The sequence below is a fragment of the Tetranychus urticae genome, chromosome 3, assembly GCF_039701765.1.
Source record: "Tetranychus urticae isolate SD_2017Ah chromosome 3, NJAU_TeUrti_SD_1.0, whole genome shotgun sequence".
NCBI lineage: Eukaryota > Metazoa > Arthropoda > Arachnida > Trombidiformes > Tetranychidae > Tetranychus > Tetranychus urticae.
The window spans coordinates 939,454-958,765 of NC_142960.1; the positions used below are offsets into that span (position 1 = coordinate 939,454).

A 19,312-nucleotide genomic window follows, 5' to 3' on the forward strand; every position below is an offset into this window, starting at 1 on the left:
TGATAGCTTTACCGGTATCAATTGGTAAATGGTGAAACAATGACATTAGTCAATTAATGGTGTATTTGGCTGGTTAAAGGTTTTAAATTGTTATTAATAACTCATTGACCAATTTTGCCTCCTGTTGTAAATCATCTCAATTGGTAATGAAATTTCGGGTTTTGCATCTTAATCAATCAGAAATATGCTTTGAATTCATTTGTTGTGTTCAATTTGATTGCTTGTTTCTCACCTTTCAATGCATCTTTTGATCTTCCTTTTGTTGCTTGGTTTTGAATTTAACAACTAATTATGATTTGGTTTGATCAACAATTCCCATGCAATTGTGTCAATACTGTTGTTGGATTGAACAATCAATTACATGACAAATCTCTTCTACAAAATATATTCACTTAAAAAGCAACAAAAATGATTATGACTAAAGAAAGGGTAATAAGCAACATTGAAACTTCCCACACTTTCAGCTCATCAAAATCATCTAATCTTTGGTACTTTTCACCTTATTTTCACATTTTGTGGTCTCAAAACGTTATTGCACTAAATCTCCATCATGTTTAACCCGAACAATCGGTAAATCTTTTGGGAATAATCATTATCTATTCGGATAATCATTTGAAATGTTTCTTCCTTGCGTTGTTCACCTTATTTCAGTTTGTAGCCAAAATCAATCATCTATACGAATTAATATTTCAATATTCAAGATACAATCAAATGAACATGAATAGACATGATTACTAGTCTCTTGTTAAAGCTGTAAATATGTGAAATATTTAATCTTATTAATGGAGTGAAGCAAAAAAGACAAAATAACTGGTTCAATGGATTAGATGAAATATCTTGATATCCTTTAAAATTTCAAGTGTTAAGATGTTTTTGGGTTTAAGCCATTCATTAATAAATAAAAGTGAGTCCAACACAGAAGCCAATCTCAATAACACGTGTTTAAATTTGATTATACAATAATATTCACAATTTTAAAATAACTGTTAATCACCTTAAATAAAAAATTGATTTATCAGGCTTCAATTGACACTTAAAATTAGGCTTTTGGACTATCCGATAATTTAGATCCTATCAAAGTATCAATTATCCAATATTGTTTGGGCGGTTGCCATTAACAACTTGCCGTTATTTTTTTGAAAAATCATAAGATTGAAAATTTATTAATGTTGACAAGTTTAAGTATCTGTGAATCACACCTTTAAATGATTAATTTGATAATATTTACGCTAATTGATTTTTTCAATGAAAGTTATATCTTTCTCTTTCAATTAATGGATAACCAGAATTGGGTAAAAGTAAACCAAGGAGCGGAAAGTTATTACCATTATAAAATGTTTTGATTTTTTTTGTTCATCTTTTGTGCTTTTTTCAAATGTCTTATTTTGATGTTTATTTGACGATCACTCTTAAAGTTAATTCAATGAAAGTTCCATTTGGTTAATAACTACAATTGATTTAAAACCAACATCATCATTATCATCATAACCATGATCCTCATGATCAACGACAACAACAATCGTTAAATGGAAAGGTTGAGCTTACCTTTAAGGCTGCATTCATTTTGTCAACTCTTTTGACATAATAAAAATGGTTACCTGTAATGAGGATGGTAATAATGATAAATTGGGCTAATTGACGAAAATAAACAATAACCTTATTGGAATAACAAGATGACAAAGTTACTCATGGAAATCACGATCATATCATCAATATTATCTTCTCAACTGGTTATTAACTAAAACATGTTTTCATGATTCAAAGCAAGCCCGATGTAATACCAATTGTCATCAATTGCAGTCATATCAACCGCATCCATTCACAATATATTTGTTGATATCATTCAATTATCTAATGATGGCTCTCCCGGTTAAAATTTATATTAAAACGGATTAAATGGCGATGAATGGTCGTAAATAATCAACTGATGGTTTACATTTTTGGTACAAGATTTTGGTTTAAAGTGGCAATTATATAAACACTGGTAATCGTAGGAAAAGGATTCAAATGGCGCTTAGTTTCGATAATTGTGGGTCTGGTTTGGAGTGAAAATATGATAAACGATTAATCAATCAAGCAAACTACCGTCAAAAAATCAACCACGCATTGATTAACTACTTATTGTTGACTCTTTTGAATTTACTTTTACCCTTTTTATTTCGATCAACGTTTGATCCCTATCAGGTTACTCCTTTTTTGTTATCTGACAAAGTTAAAGTCAAACCAAACAGGATTTAAATGTCACATCAACACCGCTATCATCATCATCATCAACCCAACATCATGATAAGATAAAGAAGATGATATTGCTGTTGTTTTATTGTGAACAATTTATTGGTTATGCCAAGCATCAGCAATTTAAATACCGGTAGTTAGTAAATCATCTTATCGTGTTCGATGCCGTTTTTTGGTGTTACTGGATCTTTTTACCGTAATAAATACTATCATCAATCGTCGGTCTAATAATTGAGAGAACTAATTTGTAACAAGAAATGTTCAATTGTGCAATTTTCTTGATCAACACTGGCTCTTGATGTGTTTAAATGCTTGTTAGTGCTACAATTTACCATATTCATTGATGTGCATTAAACAAATTAGACTTGAAGATGACAGTCAAGTTAAATGATTTATTATTATGATTAGACGTAATTTTTGTGGCCTAACTAACCTGTATGTGTGTTACTATTACTATTGGCTTCACACTAAACCAAAACACTTATACAGAAAGATCCTTTTCCGGGTAAAACAAACGGTCGATTTATTGGTCACAAGTTTTTCATCATTTCACTCATCTTAACCAAAAAGAGCTGAAAGTTTCACCAGAATCTCGATTTCATTTTAATATGCAATCTTAAAAATTTTACCAGCAAAATATCAAATGTCTCACAATCATAATCCGAATCAACATCCTTAGATCTGTCAATAATCCTTCTCTGAGAAAGATTCTCGTTGGAAAAATCGTCTAAGATTGAGCTAATCCTGTTGATCAACTGAGATAAACGATTGACGATTCAACAAAGTAGATTTATAAATGAAAACAGTTGGAAAACAATTTTGCTTATCCTGGAGCTAATTGGCCAAAAGGGTTTATTCATATTGAATTTGTTTAATTGAATACGTATTTAAGATAGCCCCAAACATAGACTTTGGGTTGTCGTGGAAGCAAGGGACGATCAAGACTCATAATAAGAAATAACGGTTTTTCGGAACATCGATTCTAAAGACAGAATTTATGTTGATTGTATTTTTTGGTTGCTTATTATTTAATATTTATCTTAATCAATTGTCAGAATATTGATTCATAAACTAAACGTTGAGCCTTAAACATGTACATGTATTGTAAATCTGCGCCCAATCTGCGCTTATTGAGCTCGAACAATTTATAGTTCATTTGCTCAGTTTGCTTTCATTTAGCTTCAATTTCAAACTGAAATCTGAATCCTTTTGACAAGTCAAAATTTGATTTACTGCATCAGAATTCATTGAATATTCATTATGCATCATCAATTATTTGAAACATTTTTTGCATCAAAATAAATCGAAAGAAGCGGTAAAGAATAAAAATATATTTCATTTTGACGATTTATTAGGGCTTTTAAATCAATTTAAATTGTTTGACTTGATTTCACAAATTGCTTTTTAATTATAACATTTTAAGGTTATCTGTTCATTGTTAAAGTTGAATTATGTCGGTTAAGCTGGTTAAATTTGTCCAAAAATATAGATTTCTGTTGCATTTGAAATCTGGGAAAATAAAAAATCTTTGAAAGTGAAAGGAACTCTGATGAACTAACACAATGGATTAAATAGGTGTTAGATTATGTTATTTCGATTAACAAATAATCTCGAGTCTTTTGTTCGTAGCTCTGCTTTATTCCGTTGATGTTTTTGCTTTGAATTCTAGATCTTTGTTTGGAAAAATTTCAGATTATTTCAGGACAATTTACATAGCTCAGTATTAAGGAGTCAATGACAAGTGGCAAAAATAAAATTCTGCTATGAATAGTGTATGGACGAATATAAAGTAAGTAAAGGTATCTTTCTTGAGTGAAATGTGATTAGACTTGTGAAAATTTCAATGAAATTCAGAACAATTTAGCTTTCTTAGAGCCTATGCTGGACTGGCGTTTGGTTTAAAACTTGATTTCATACCTAATTTTTTTCTTTTTATATGGCCAAGGGTCGAAACACTTAATCCCATCTTTTTAGCAGCTTCAGTCTCAGAGATGGAAGGGTTATTTTTGTACAAATTTTGCACATCCCTTAAAACTTTGGGCGTCATTATTTTCACTGGTCGACCTGGGGAAAAATTTGTTTTCACTCTTTTCTCACCATTATACCTTTTTATTATGCGGTAAAATGTTGAACTTGGAATTCCTTCGAGCTTGAAATGTTGCCAGGTCACTTTAGAATCAAATTCACCAGAACTACAGTAAAATGAAATAATTCTTTCCGCGAGAGCATCGCGTTCGATCTTATTGAGCATATTTAATTCACGAAATTAAGTCTACTTTAAGTTTCAAATTCATCAAAAGAGCAATCTTTTTTTAATATCCTTGTTGAAAACCGTTGTTTTTACATTTGAATCCATTCCCACTATTTCTTAGGAACCCTTTATGTGTCTCTGAGGCTGCCAGTGATCTAAAATTGATATCGAATGTCTTAAGATGTCATTTTTCTTTATTCAAATTTGGTTATTATCATTTGGTTCTGATTTGTTTGCATTTTAATTTGATTAATATTTTCCCTACCTTTAGATAATTTTAGCTGTGGATCCATGATCAGATGTTTTGTTTAATTCAAGAAAGTCGATTAGTCGCTTTCAATTCCATATGAAAACTAAGCATAGAGTTTCAAAGTAACTTAGAAACAGATAGAGACATTAATAATTGATTTTAATCAAATTAAATTACAAACCAAAAACCAAGAAAACGGTTAAATTAAATTTTAACCAAATCGCTCCGAGTGCCATCTATTGTTTGCCAATTTAACTTTTTGTAGTATTGTTTTTACTGTTTCATGTTATCATCTAATCGTATTTTTATTAAACAATTTCCAATTAATTATTCAATTTTCTCAGTTTAATTATTCAATTCACGTTTATTGTTAATCTTCCACAAAAATGATTAATGCTTGAATGTTTATACAGATGGAACATACATAGCAAAGATATTACGCGAATACCTAAAGATGCAAGTTATTGAAAATGTTTTTGTTCAAACCGGTCCAGTTTTCACCAGCGGATATTTTACATATTTACGTTATTTTTAATCATTAAGATGACGACTTCTTGATAATCTAAAAATAATTGCTTCCAAACTATGAACTTAAAATGTAAGTACATTATAATTATAATCTGATATCATTTCTTGGTAAAAAAAGAGTAAAATGAGTAAATATTTTAATTTGTTTTTGTCTAGTAGCGATAATCCAACGATACATGAAGAGCAATAAAGAAATCTTGTCTAAGTCCTCTACGTTGGCAGTTTTGCGTGCAAAGCAATTAAATCGTCAAGATTATAACCATTGGAATAGAATCAATCAACAAACTGATAACAATTGTGAATAACAAAGTCTGAGAAAAGGTCTAAAGAGGTACTCAACATTAATTTTCCATATCTAATCTTCTAACCTGGTTGATAGCTGTTATACCTCAAGGATGTTTCACATTCAGGTTGTACATGATAATGAAATTAACCACAAATTTTCATGTGTGTACATTGGTCCTTAATTTTGCCTGATGATTTGTTTCCATGTCATCCTAAACCCAAACGAATGTCTCTTCAACAATTTAAACTTTAATGTGAATCAATTATTTAGAGAAATCCAGAAAATTCGATTACTCTGTTTTCTCACTCCGAATGAGTAATGATTCTATTCATCCCATGAGACTGAACAAACCATAAGATAGCTTTCCCCATTATTGATCTTGTACAAAAAAATAGACTCATCAGTCTTGTAAGTCATTCAAATCAGGGATAGAAAGTCAATAGCACAATGAGTCCTCCATTGACTTCATTCAGTCTCGTCAGTACATTTAAAAATTTGAGAGACCCTGAACAATCAGCATTTCATCTTTTGTATGGACACTCGCCTTCTCAAGAAACTCAAGTAATCTTCCATCAAATCGTTTACATGTCATAACCTGAACCATCCAAGCACTGTATGTTCATAACACGAATACCATGACTATTGTTATTTCTTGGAAATATATTCAATCGATATTCTGGTTAGAAAAAAGCTCGCAACCTGATCAATGTTTGCTTTTTATTACTATATCTTCAGTGCATACAAAAACATATTATCTAAAACGCTAAAATCTAATGTTTTAAGACAATTGACGCAATTAACTTACAATCAATTAGCTAATGTTTTTATTTTTGCCCTTTTACAGAACCAACAATAGACTGAAGTCAAACAAAGCAAGTTCATCAATCAATCGGAGGATCACCAAATGGCCAAATAAACCAGATTAACCAAGCCAACCAAATTTCAATTATAGCTGAATCAACATTGATAAACCAAAAAGTCATGTTTACTGTCAATCCAAATTTCTAATGATGAAAGCCGATCCAGCAATCAATTGATTATGTGATTACCATAACGAGCTTTAACGATGAAATGTTACTAAAATCAAGGAAATGCTGTTGACAAAACAAAGCGCACAAAAGCACCAAAGATACACTTCTGGTAATTCATTTGGCCTGATTTCGTATCGTTGGTAACCTCATTAACAGCTATCATCATCATCTGTATCATTATTATAATTGTTTCTAACTCATCTGTTCAATATGTTTCATCATAATTTCCCCGTTGATTCCAGTCTATTCGCTTCGATTAACTTGTCATCTAAAAATACAGTAAAAACACAGCACATAATCCTCCATAGACAACATTTACCGAAACTAATTATAAATCTGTTAAAGGCCTGATGTAAGCCTAACTCGAAATTATTAATAATCACTTTTATTTATGTACAGTTTATACATAACCTGTATAACAATTAAAAAAAGCCCAGAACATAATTATCCAACCTTGAACGTGATATTCAATTTCAATGAGTTGCTGAATTTGACTAGATGACATAAATTCATCATCAAATGATACAGAAAATTTACAAAATTCAATCTCATTTAGACCTGAAATAACCCAAAAACTTGATACATCGTTACAATAGTCATTAGTAAACATGAAAACATGAGATGTTATTTCCAGGTAAATAAAGTTTCTTATAAAAATGATCAAATCTATCGATACAATGATTGAGCATTTCATCTGTTTTTCAAGCAAGAGATTGAAAATCAAATTCCTATTTAGTTGCAATCAACCCAATTCCATAAATGAACAATTTACAGAGTTAAATGAACACTAAAAATAGGCAAATAGTTTCATTGAGATTGTTTCCTGTTGAAACTAATCAATTTGAGCAAATCGGAATGTAAATCACGAGGAATTAGTATTGAATAATCTCGATTAGAAATGAGTTAAAGCTGAAAAAATTGAAAGACGAAAGGATTTACCTAAATCTAGAGGATTCAATGAGCAATTGATTAAATTATTGACTGTAATTTAATAGTCGAGCATTACAATCATTTCCATTTTCATCATAAAGTCGATCATTTGTAATGGTTGGTTAGTTGTTTTACCCTTTTCTGGTTATTTCAACTCTTCAAATGACTATTTTATGGTCAATGTTAACATTGACAATCAAAATCAATGTTGCATCAACAATAAAACAATTAATCACCGATTTGCTAGCAGTTTAATCACAATGTTGCTTCAAATGAAATTAAAATCGTAAACCTTATTCAGCTTGAAACAGATAAAAGTGAAATTTGATGAAAGTATAAATTCACAGTTGAACAAAAGCAAAACAAATTTCCATCAATTGGTTAACATTTTCAAACAATCAAATCAATTGTTAACAGGTTTAAACAATTGACCATGAAAATAGCCAATAAAATTGAAAATAAATCATAAAAAGGATGAAATAAATATCTTTGAAAATGAAATTGAAACAAAAGATACAAGAAAGACAGCTGATTAAAAGACGATGTAAATGATGGATTATTCAATGAATTTGAAGTCAACTTGATCCTGAACTTGGATTGAACCTGAAGAGATGAACGATTGTCAGTTTATGAGACTTGGGTTACAATAAACCGTTGGTTAAATGACAAGTTAATTGTGATAATAAAAAAGCCTAAACAAAAGATGTAACAAAATTTGAAATGTTTACCCATTGAAGCACAATAAACCTTGACATTAGATGTCTCAATGTCACACGCAATTTCATTTCATCAACTCATAAATAGTGAAATTTTCATCAAATTAACAGTCTTGATGATAATTTGACAAGTAAAATGGATTTAGTTAATTCTCATTTCTAACAATTTAAGCCCAATTCAAGTCATTAACGTTTAAAATTAAATGTATTGATGAATGGAAACAGTTTTTCGACTCTTTTTTTCTGTTCATTACTTGCTTTTCACAAATGAAACAAACAAGACAATCCTAACTGGTAAAACGATGAAAGGTTTATGAAGATAATGATTTTGATGTTGTTGATGATGATGATTAACATGATGAAAGTTTCATTGTTGGGTGGGAACATGTTAGGATATAAAACAGAATCAATATCATGTTAACTCTCATGTTTATATCATTTTAACTGAATTACCTTTTTTCCCTTGTCAAACAACTTTAATCTTAATCAATTTCCTTTTAATCAAAATCATTCATTGTCCTTCGAGTATTTTTCTCATCATTAATAACAGCAAACCTTTAGAGACTTTACCTGATACCTTTCTCATGACCATTCAAACAATTCACCTTTCAATTGTTTAATAATCCGTAAGTGATTCAATTTCATTTAATTTAGTGCTTTTGGGTTAACATTGACCAGTTTTTGTTTACATTTTTTGCCTTTGGTAATGTTATTGCTTTGTATTAATAACATTAACTCAACAATGTTACAATTGATATTGTAAAGATGGACATTCATTGTCAATTAATCTAATTTAATACCAACAGTTATGTGCGTTACTCGCTCATTTAGATTCCAGCAACAAAAAGATATCTTTTACCTGCCTAACTCAATTAACCTTTAAAACACTGAGCAACAAATCTTAAAAAATCGTATAATCTGGTCAAGACTATTGTTGAAGCAGCTATGGATACTGCTGCTTGAATGAAAATTATTGGGTTAAATCCAAGAAAACGCTGAGGGTTTCTTCAATGCGCTGGTTTTACGCTCGCTCTAGTTTGTATCACTACAAGACTTGGGTTAACTGATCGGGTTCCACTTGTATCATTAATAATTTTGATTGTTTGCTTAACAAATCACGATATTGAATGAAGATTCGAAAAGAATGTCATTTTAACTATTCATCAATAATAGCAACCATTTCTGGTTAAGTTACAAGTCTCTATCAGGCTATTGACGTTGTGAGCGTTTTCATTTTGTTTAATTCACTCAAGAATCATTTGTTGCTCAGTTATTTCGATCATGATTAGATAAATCAAAATCTTGATTAGAGTTCGATAAAAGAAGGGAATTTTCCTAGACTTTACAAGAACATTGACGGTCCAAATGAGTACATATTTTGGTTTACAATAAAACTTGTTTTTAGACAGCAAATGAGTGGAACACCAGAGCGATTGAATGAGACACTTTTTGTCTGTTCAAATATCGTTAAACCGTTAGTTTACTGACAATGTTGTCAAGAAATTTTGAGACATTCAGACAGAATGAAGAAGAAAGTTGAGTAAATGAATTTGATAATAAAATGTTCGTGTTTTGATAGTTTCTCTATCATCTGCTCTTGATTTTGGATTAGAAATTTTCTGATAAAATTGTGATCAATTCTTTGTAATTACAAATTTTTCATTTGCAAGTGCATTTAGAGTTGACTGTTGGTTGGAAAAAGGTTCACTGTAATTGACACTTGCAACAAGTTAAAGATGAACATTAATTTTGATTATCATAAAGGAGGTTCCAATTAGTTGTTTAGGTAGTGAATTATTGAATTAATGGTCGATTGTTGAAACTTTAAATGATTTACTTGAAAAGAGTAAATGGTTAATCATTGAGATTCGTGTAGATGTTATTAAATGTTGAGACATTGAAGGAAACTCTGGGAGGTTTCAATCTTGTAAGATATAACCATGATTCTGGTGTTGCTCTCATGAATTCATCATTACCTTTTGATCCTTTTAAATTGATGATTAGGTGTGGTTGCTGAGTCAACCTAGAAAATAAATTGCTTTTTGATTTGTAATTGATCAACTGAACATGTAAAGACAAAAATGAAAATTTACTTTTGTTGACTCACAATCTTCATCGATAATTTATCGATCGCCTTCAGATTATTATACACATTTGGAGGAGGTTTCAGGGTAACTGAACAGGAAATGGGCAGTTCATTTGATTGCTAAATAATAACTTTACTTATGGATTCTCATTCAAGTTGTAACAATCACATGAATTGCCAATACTATTACCATTACTAATAGATTGCAATGAACTAGTTCACTATTGTTATTAACATTTTATTGATATTATTTGGTCGATCATCAAATTGACCAACAACTATGAGTTGTAAGTTTCATCAAAGGTAAGTTGATTGAGAAAAAAACTAATATGATCAATGATTATCAATTGATTGTGAGAAAGGAATCATTAAACGAAACATTGGATATAAATCGATATAAAAACTACAACCATTCAGATATACTGAAGGAAGGATATTTTTGTTTATATATTTTACTCAACTTGACTCGAGTTGTTTGCTTTTAATGCAAGTTAATTAACAGATAGTTGAATTAAACCCAATTATTTTAATAAACATTTTTCTCTCTTCCTTCTGTCTAGCAATTTACACTTCAAGGTAAACAATTAATCTCAATAATATCTCATTAAAAAATGTTTAGCTGGGTTTCTGGTGATGTTAGGTGAAGTCAATTTCAAGTCATTTGAAGCTCGGGTTGGGTTGCATGTTTGATTGTTGAGGCACTTTTAAATTCAATTCACAGAGACTTTAGATTGTAATTTAAAGCACATTCATCAATAATTTATCTTATATTTAAAGTCCAATGATTTACAGTGAATATGACGAGTTATTTTGATGATTTACTGGTTTAACCACAAGGAAGGAGGATTCAAGTATGAAGGTGAAACAATTAGCTAAATTAACTGGTATGGGTTTGAAAATAATCGGGTTTTAAAAGTGAAATTGTTGGCGTAGGTTAATAAGATGAAATAATTTATGCAAAGTTGACTGTGAACAGAAATTGGCAAACAATCAATCAATCAGTTTAGTTGTGAATAAAATAAAAACACTAAGAGTGTTTGCTTTTACACCAAATAGTAACACATACACAACCTTCAAATGTATCAATAAGTAAATTGGTCTTTTCCGTTAACCAGACTGAAACACATTAAACGTTAAAATTAATGTCCAAGATTTAAACGATTGTATAATCAATAAATGGGGAAAAATAACAATATAAATAAAATTGCAAAAAAAAGCCAATCTTAAAATTAAAAGTAACTGTAAGAATAAGGTTTGTCGTGTAAATAGCCTAATGACTTAAGTTTAACAACATCTGACAATTGTGAGACTATTTCCACCAATTTATCTGGTTGGGTCAGTTAAAAATGTAATTGACTTCATATTTGTTTTGTGTAATAAATTAATTTTTTATCATCAATTCGTATTTTATTATTTAATTGTGTGATTATTTTACCCCATTTTATACTGTATACATCATTGTTTTACATCAATCGATCAAAATATTTCACCAAATCTATTATTAATGGTGAATAAATGCGAGGGAAATCAATTTTCGGCTCTTCTACTTGCTCAACAAGATATATATCATGTGCTCTCTGTGAACCTAAATATGTGTACTCTTTATGTACATTATTTAAACTGGTTACATTAATTGAATTAAAAAAAGGTAAAATATCTCATCATCATTGATCAATGAGCTTTAAGTGCATTAAAAATGTAATGTTACATATATTTGGTAATTTTATTTTTTCAACTTTTAACCCAACAGTGATAAATGCAGCAATGTTCAAAGACGAATTACCTTTATGATGTTGACATGATTTTTGATGAGAAAGCCTTTTTTTCAAGATGCTGCCGAGGATAAAGAGGATTCTGGTGATCAAGATTCTGGCAGAGAAACTGAAAGTTCAATGCCAATCAAGATTCCAAATTGTTGGCTGTTTTTTTTCTTGTATCATCTCTACTTTAGGTTAATACATATTGAATGCATGGTTGATCTTAGGTTATAAAGAACAGGATAAGAATAAAATGGAAAAGAAATGAGAACAACTCTCAACAGTTATCTGTTGGTTGACACAATGAGACATAAATTGAACAGAATACATATATTTATGTGTGTACATAATGTCTAGAAAATGGTCTGCAATCTTGAACATTCATGGAAACTGTCAACAATTTAGTTATTCATGATTATTCAACGTCCATTCCTTATCAATCTTGTTTCTCCCCATATTCATTGTTATTTTCATCATCCATTACCACCCTCTCTGGATAACCTGAATGGACACTCATTTAAGTTAATAGTGACAGATGAACATGATGAATTGGTGTTTACCTTTACCAACAATGAAACAGAAACACAATAATATACAATAACTGTAACTTTTGTAGGATTATTTTCAACTATTTTTACTCAATTCAAGTAATGCATAAGAAATGCTTTTGATGAATGGTACATAGGAAGACTTAAATAACTATTTACCATAATGAAACAAATTGTTGATCAAAACCTTTCTGCATTTATAATGATTTACCAGAAAACGAAGGCTTTCAACGCAAATTGAAATTTTTTGCTAAATTTTTTTAATTGTCCTCTTAAATTGAACCTTTCAACTCGAAATGATCCAAATGATAATTACAATTATTGATACAAATTCAGGAGCAAAGATTGAACCGTAATTATAATTCATAAAAGATTGAAATGAATAAAATCAATCCTCGATGAAGCTTGAGTGAATTGAAGCAAAAAATGTCTTTCAATGGTCATTTTAGTGTTAATTAATGTATAATTTGTTAATTATAAAGTCAAAGTTGACAAGTTAATTGTATAAAAAGATGAATGTAACAAGGTTAATTGATGTGAATAAAGTAATTCAATGTTGATCCATTGAAAAACAAAGAAAGTCAATTATAGTGAATGAAGCTCAAGTTGTAAGTAAAACTGTTTTAAGTAATGCTTTTAATAAGTAAAAAGTTGATGTTGAATGTTGAAGGTAAACCAGAATTGAATATGAACCGAACTTGATGTTGAATGGAAATTTTGCTTCTTTCAATGTTTAATTGACTGTAAGCCCACTAAAAGGTATTATTTTATCAATATTATATTCAAATGTTTGCAGGGAGTTGGAAATGATTACATTGATTGTGTTAGACTTCGTGAGTTGACTAACCTTTTCACATTCAATTCAACTAAACATTATTATTTGTTGACTTTTTGTTCATTTTGTTGATTGAAATTTTCCTGAAAGGCTATCGAACAAGTCGATAATTTTACTCAACCTAATTCATGGTTTCAAGAACCAGATACCTTTTGGTTGAAACAGTTGTATATTCCCATTGAAAACACTGAAACCTGAGAAATTTATAGACCAACTTATTGATTGATTATTTGTTTGGATTTTTTAGATTCAATTTTGACCTTTTTTTAAAAACAGTTTCCAGGAAAATAATGACATTCAATTGTTGGCTTGACAAATTAATCAGAGTCAGCTATTGAATCAAATTGTTTGATATTTATCAAGAGTTGATCAATTAATCAACCCTTTTTGAAGTTGTAAATATTTGCTAAACGATTAGAAGTAGATAATTGATGAGAACCATTTCAATTTAAATGCAATCAAACAATGTTTCATTATTATTAGGAAAAGATTCTGCATTTTCTCAGTTCAAGTTGTCATTCAAATTATATAACTAATTGAATAATCATGGTTAATGTCAGATAAGCTTGAGTCTTACAAGAGTAATCATTAAAGTTAATATTTGATGATTATAACGATGAAACTTTCTAGATTTAATGTTCAATATTTTCCATTACATAAAGCAGTTGTTGAAAAGGTTTTTGCTTATTTCAAGAGTCTTTATCTTTTTTTGACTCATTTTTTCTCTTCTCTTTCTCTGAATATTCATTTAATGAACTTTTAAATATGTGAAAGAAGGAACCGGAAACAATAAAGGTTGACTCAGGCAGACAGAGATGAAAGACTTGCAAGATTTGATTTGTTAAATTTAAATTTTCTTGGCAAACCCTGAATTGGGTTACAAAGCTTGGCTTAATGGTAAATCTGTTGAGGTTTTTTGTCTTCTGAGAATCCTTGAGTTACCAGAAGATGATGAGCAAAAGTTTAATATGATAAGGTAAATAGAAGAGGTAAGAAGACGATTCTTGACTCATAATATTTTCCTTTCAATATCTTTTGCTTCACCTTTTGGATTAACCTGAATGGTTGAGAGTAATTTGAAATTAATTAATTAGTTGTTAGACAATGAGAAATGTTGAGACTTAAGTCAAATAATCCTGGTTATCATCATTATGGCCGTTATAGATTGATCAATAATCATGTTTGATTGTTAATTCCACTTGAGTAAATCAATCAATCTTCTTGTGCATACGATATTACCATTTATCTGTTTGCTTGTTCAATATTTAACTTGAACCAGGATGAGATTAAATTGGTATTATTTTGAGTCACAGATAGTCATTATTTAGCTTATCAATTGCAATTTGCTTCTTAATTGATTTGAAAAGCTATGAACAATGAGCTAAATGGTTTATTTTCATGATTACAACTTGAAGTATTTCAAATATTCACAGTAAATCATTTTGCGGGACCAATTGTGATTATCTTTCAGGTTAATAAAATTCTGTTTCTATTGAATAGATTAGCTAAATTGTTCATAATGATTATAAAACAATGGAAATGTGATATTATTTTTTTGTCAAAAGCAAAAGCAAGTTTATGCAAATAACAATTTTTCATCTTTTTACATGTAAAGGAAGGAAGGAAGAAAAGTAAGCAAAAATTTTGTAAAGCAACTGTATACATTTTACATTTCATTTTGGGATTTCGTTTTCTTAATAACATTGTAGTTAAAATGTTGACGAAGTAACAACAAAATAATAATAATAGTAATAATAATATAACAATAATCTATGTATAATATCTTTTTTTTCGAGTTTTTTCTTCTTCATGTTGTGTATTTGTGTTGGTAGTTTTTATGGGTTAAGGATGGGTCTTTGTGTGTATTGTTTTCTGGTACATACGACTTGATTTGACTTGACTCGAAGTGGCTTAATTCAGACTATTGGTCTTTGGGAAGTTGATTGTTGCAGATCAACATCATCTTGTTTCTTTGATGAGAAGATTTACAAATTTAGAAAAAAGTACACTTTGAAGAAGGAAAAATGTAAAAACTGCAAATCCTAAGGAAGCTGTAGTTATTCCTGCAAGTACATCTAAAATATAGTGATGCGAGGTGTAGACAGCGGAAAAGGAGATACCAGTTGTTATAATTATAAATATAATAATTGATGGTAACGGGAGTCTCAATTTGAGTCCATAAAATGTGACTAATGATGGATAAGAAACATGAAGGGAAGGCATTGTGGCGAATATATTGGAACTTTTGGAATAGATTAAACCAAATAATGGCCAACCAATGATTGAATCAAAATCCCTTAAACGTCCTGGTGATGGAGTTGTGTCCGGATCAAACCAGAATCCATGTTCTTCTATGTACCATGGAGGTGCTGAAGGGTAAATATAGTAGATAGCGAAGCCAATTAAGTTGATAAAGAGGAAATTCAATGAAAAATGAATGAAGGCTTTGCGTTTTTTGGAAAAGAAAAGGTAACCCGCAAATGATAATGGTAATGGGATCCAAGTTAAGTAAAATAAACCCGACATTAAAGTTAATGCTGGGGTTGCCTTGAGTCGCCAGAATTCATTGTGAGTATACCTGGTTCCTTTAATGCATAGGCCAAAGAGTGATTTTTCAAGTGAATAAAGACTTTGAATGGCAACTGGACGGAGTCTATAATTTGGGAATGCCTTCATATAATCAAAGATTATCCAATAAACGATGAATATACTAAAACCGATGATAAATTTACGCGTTGTACTGGTTCCATTGTATAATAGAGTAAATAATAAGGCAATTAATACGTGTTCAACCGATAAACCAATAAGTACTTGAGTTAGGAGAAGGTAAGCTGCTGATAGAACCAGAGATGTTATTAAGTAACCAATCCGTGAACGACAGAAGGTTTTCGTTGAAAGTGAAACACTGTCGGCATCGACGATGAGCAATTGTTTAGTTTCACAGGAACGAGATGATGATATTGATAAGCTTCGTTGTATCTTCTCTACAGGTGAAGGTGATGATGGAGTATATGATATGGTTGATGGACGAGGCGAACTTAAATCTTTCAAAGATTTCATTTGTTAACCGGTAATAACAAAAGATGAGGAGGGTGAAGATGATGATGGTAAAGGTAGTGAAGGTGACTAGTGGATATAATGGCGATATTCATAAGGTGATAACCAACTGAACACCTTATGCTGTAGGACAAGTAATTTTTAAAAAGAGGGAAAGTGAGAAAAGTAAATAAAAAAATGGATTAAAACCAAATAAATCAATCAAAACTTGATGCTGGGTTACAATTGAAACAAATACATTGATAGAAATATTACCTTTTGGTTTGTTATCACAATTTAACCATAATAATTAGTAAATCCAAGACTAAATTCAAGTGAAGTTGCAGATAATGCGATGGTAACTCCATTTAATGGCCATTAACTAAAGTACCCAATAATCTGGCTTGGGAGCAAGTTATTCATTTAAAATTCACGAGGTAAACGAAGAGAAAGCAAATGAGTGAAATGCAAGTAAAATAGGTAAACAAGTTAAAAAAACATTAAGTCAACAAATTATGATCACAAAGTAAATGTATTAATAATGTTTACAATTGTGTAGTGAAATTGACACTATTAAAAAACGAGAGACAAGAAGAGAGCAGAAGAGAAACAAGTTCAACTGCAGACTAGGAAAGAAACAAGAAGCAAATTGTTGATCTTTCTTTATGTATTATCGGCTGATAGCAAAAAAAATAGTGAGTTGAAAGATATGTCTATGAAAGCAATGATGATGGTGATGGTGATATGAATGAAAGATAGTTACAACTGTGGGCCAACAGATTGGCCCACAGACACAAAATTACAACTTCAATTGAAAAAGAGGTGAAAAAACAAAGAGCAGAGAGTAAGGGAGAAAACAAAAAGTACAGACTGTTGAAAAAGTTGATGAAAATGGGAAGGACTTGAAATGCGCAAACATTAGTCGAACCTTGTGATTAGAAAAAACTAGAAATCATTTTTTACGCAAAGGGAAAACATTTAAACCCCCAGCACGAACTTTTGAAACACCGAGTAACAAGAGATAAAGAGAGACAAAGATTTATTAATGTTGCATGCTGATTAGCTTAACAGTTAAAGTAGCGGTACCTATGAGCTACTAGATGCAGTTAACAAGGTAAATAAAGTAGAGTCCGCAGCTAGCCATGAATTTTGGCTTATCCGCCACGCTTATGATGGCTTAGCCAGAGCCATGTATCTGCTGACTGAGCCGGCTCGAAATCCGCAGAAGATTGTATGGCTCGAGTGACTGAAGAGCCTTTCATGGAAAATCAGACAAACTTTTTTCAAAAAAATTTTACGATTTTGTATCATTCATTACGATTAGCTCCTGATAAACTCAATGCGACTAACTATGCTCAATTATATTCATGAAAATTTTGATTTTTTGTCTAATAATTATGATGATTATGATTTTTGTGTCATTTGTTCACCTGAAATTATGAATGAAACTGATTTTTTTAATCAATTCAATAGCTAAACGGATTTAGCGCCGATTTTTTGTAGCGCCGGCTTAGCCGGCTAAGCATCCGCCAACGAATATTTTTACTCTTATCCGCCATTCGTCAATGAATTGGCTGGCTGCGGTTTCTAAAATAAAGTTCGTTCGACCTTTGCTACTAGTGTCATCTAGTAGCATTTACCTTCTTACTTAAGTCTCAATCTTTTAACTTTTCCTTCATCACAATTTTGTATTTTGTTTGACTCACATCCAAAGTCCATTTGAAAATGAAACAAATCAGTGATCATTAATGGTTGACCAAAAGATCTTTCCTCAACCTTATGTTATGAAGGAATCCGAAGTGATAACTGGAAAAATTGAAGATTGAAGATTTAACTGTGAAATGAAAAGATCTCTCAACGATCGTTTCAACAGCTATTTCTGAGGATTGACTAAACCCAATTTCAATATTGTTTTTGTTTTCATTTTGAGATATTATTCACTAAAAACTCAATGACTCAATTTTTCGATGTTTATGGTTAAAATATATTGATCAACTGATTAATAATCTAGAAATCTCTACCAAAATTAACGTGAATTAACGTCGAAATGAGTTATCAATTTGTTGTTGAACTCTAAACCCTTATAAATAAAATTATCGTGATTCATAAATGAAATGATTTGTTTGCACTGAGGTTCGAGTTTTTGTTATCTCCAAATAATAATTGAAATAGAATCATTATAAAATTATTTCTACTTTTTTGGCAAATATTAAACAAATTGTAATTAAATCTGTTTGTTGAAATCAACCCATTTAACACTTTCCCATGTTGTGGCTTTCGCCTCTGTGAGAGGCAGCAGCTAAGGGTGGGCTGCTGATGGGTACATTTTATTGAATAGAAGTTAAGTCAGATTGATTGTTACAGTTCTCATTGAGTACAAGATCTTTACAAATAGCGTCAAGTAATGTTTTGCATTTTAAGGGATACATGAGGGCATATTGAGGAACAGTAAGGTGCCGTAGTTTTCGAGGTAGTTGGGGTCTTACAGAATTGTATTTTTCACAGTGGGCTATTAAGTGTATGTTGTCAAATTTTGGATGTCCACACGCACAGGTTTTCCCCTGGAAGATGAAGTTGTAGGTACCCATTAGTAGTCTTAAGGTTGGGTTCATTCTTTTAAATGAAGATATGATTTTCCATTGAGGTAGAACCAGTAACATGCTTTGTCCTTCTTGTCTCTGCTTAACTTTTTGTTGCCATATTTTCTGAGTAATTTCATTGGTGTATTGAGTAGCATAGATGTTGTTATTGTACCAGATTTTATCTGATCGAACCGGTAGATTGATGCTATCATAGGGTTCATCCGTTAGTTTTAGTATGTTG

General features: G+C 30.6%; 1 protein-coding gene and 2 long non-coding RNA genes across 4 annotated transcripts; 2 read left to right on the top strand and 1 right to left on the bottom strand.

Annotated features, from left to right (window-relative positions):
* The first annotated feature begins 4,994 nt into the window (after positions 1–4,994).
* LOC107369046 (uncharacterized) lies at positions 4,995–7,028 on the top strand. 2 transcript variants are annotated; one of them, XR_001570245.3, is made up of 3 exons: positions 4,995–5,334; positions 5,421–5,595; positions 6,395–7,028. It is a non-coding gene; the product is annotated as an uncharacterized LOC107369046 (long non-coding RNA). The 2 variants fall into 2 exon arrangements; XR_001570244.3 differs by having other exon boundaries at positions 4,999–5,334; positions 5,424–5,595.
* A 4,571-nt stretch (positions 7,029–11,599) lies between these two features.
* LOC107369048 (uncharacterized) lies at positions 11,600–13,179 on the top strand. Its single transcript, XR_001570246.3, has 2 exons — positions 11,600–11,961; positions 12,064–13,179. It is a non-coding gene; the product is annotated as an uncharacterized LOC107369048 (long non-coding RNA).
* A 1,821-nt stretch (positions 13,180–15,000) lies between these two features.
* LOC107369179 (uncharacterized) lies at positions 15,001–17,118 on the bottom strand. Its single transcript, XM_015937108.3, has 2 exons — positions 16,766–17,118; positions 15,001–16,633 (listed from the first exon to the last, which is right to left on the bottom strand). Exon 2 carries the CDS (start codon positions 16,511–16,513, stop codon positions 15,413–15,415), a length of 1,101 nt encoding a protein of 366 aa, XP_015792594.1. The 5' UTR covers positions 16,514–16,633; positions 16,766–17,118; the 3' UTR covers positions 15,001–15,412.
* Between the last annotated feature and the right edge of the window lie 2,194 nt (positions 17,119–19,312).

Coding starts and splice junctions, on each gene's coding strand:
- LOC107369179 (XM_015937108.3), bottom strand. CDS start 16,513: ATGAAATCTTTGAAAGATTTAAGTTCGCCTCGTCCATCAACCATATCA.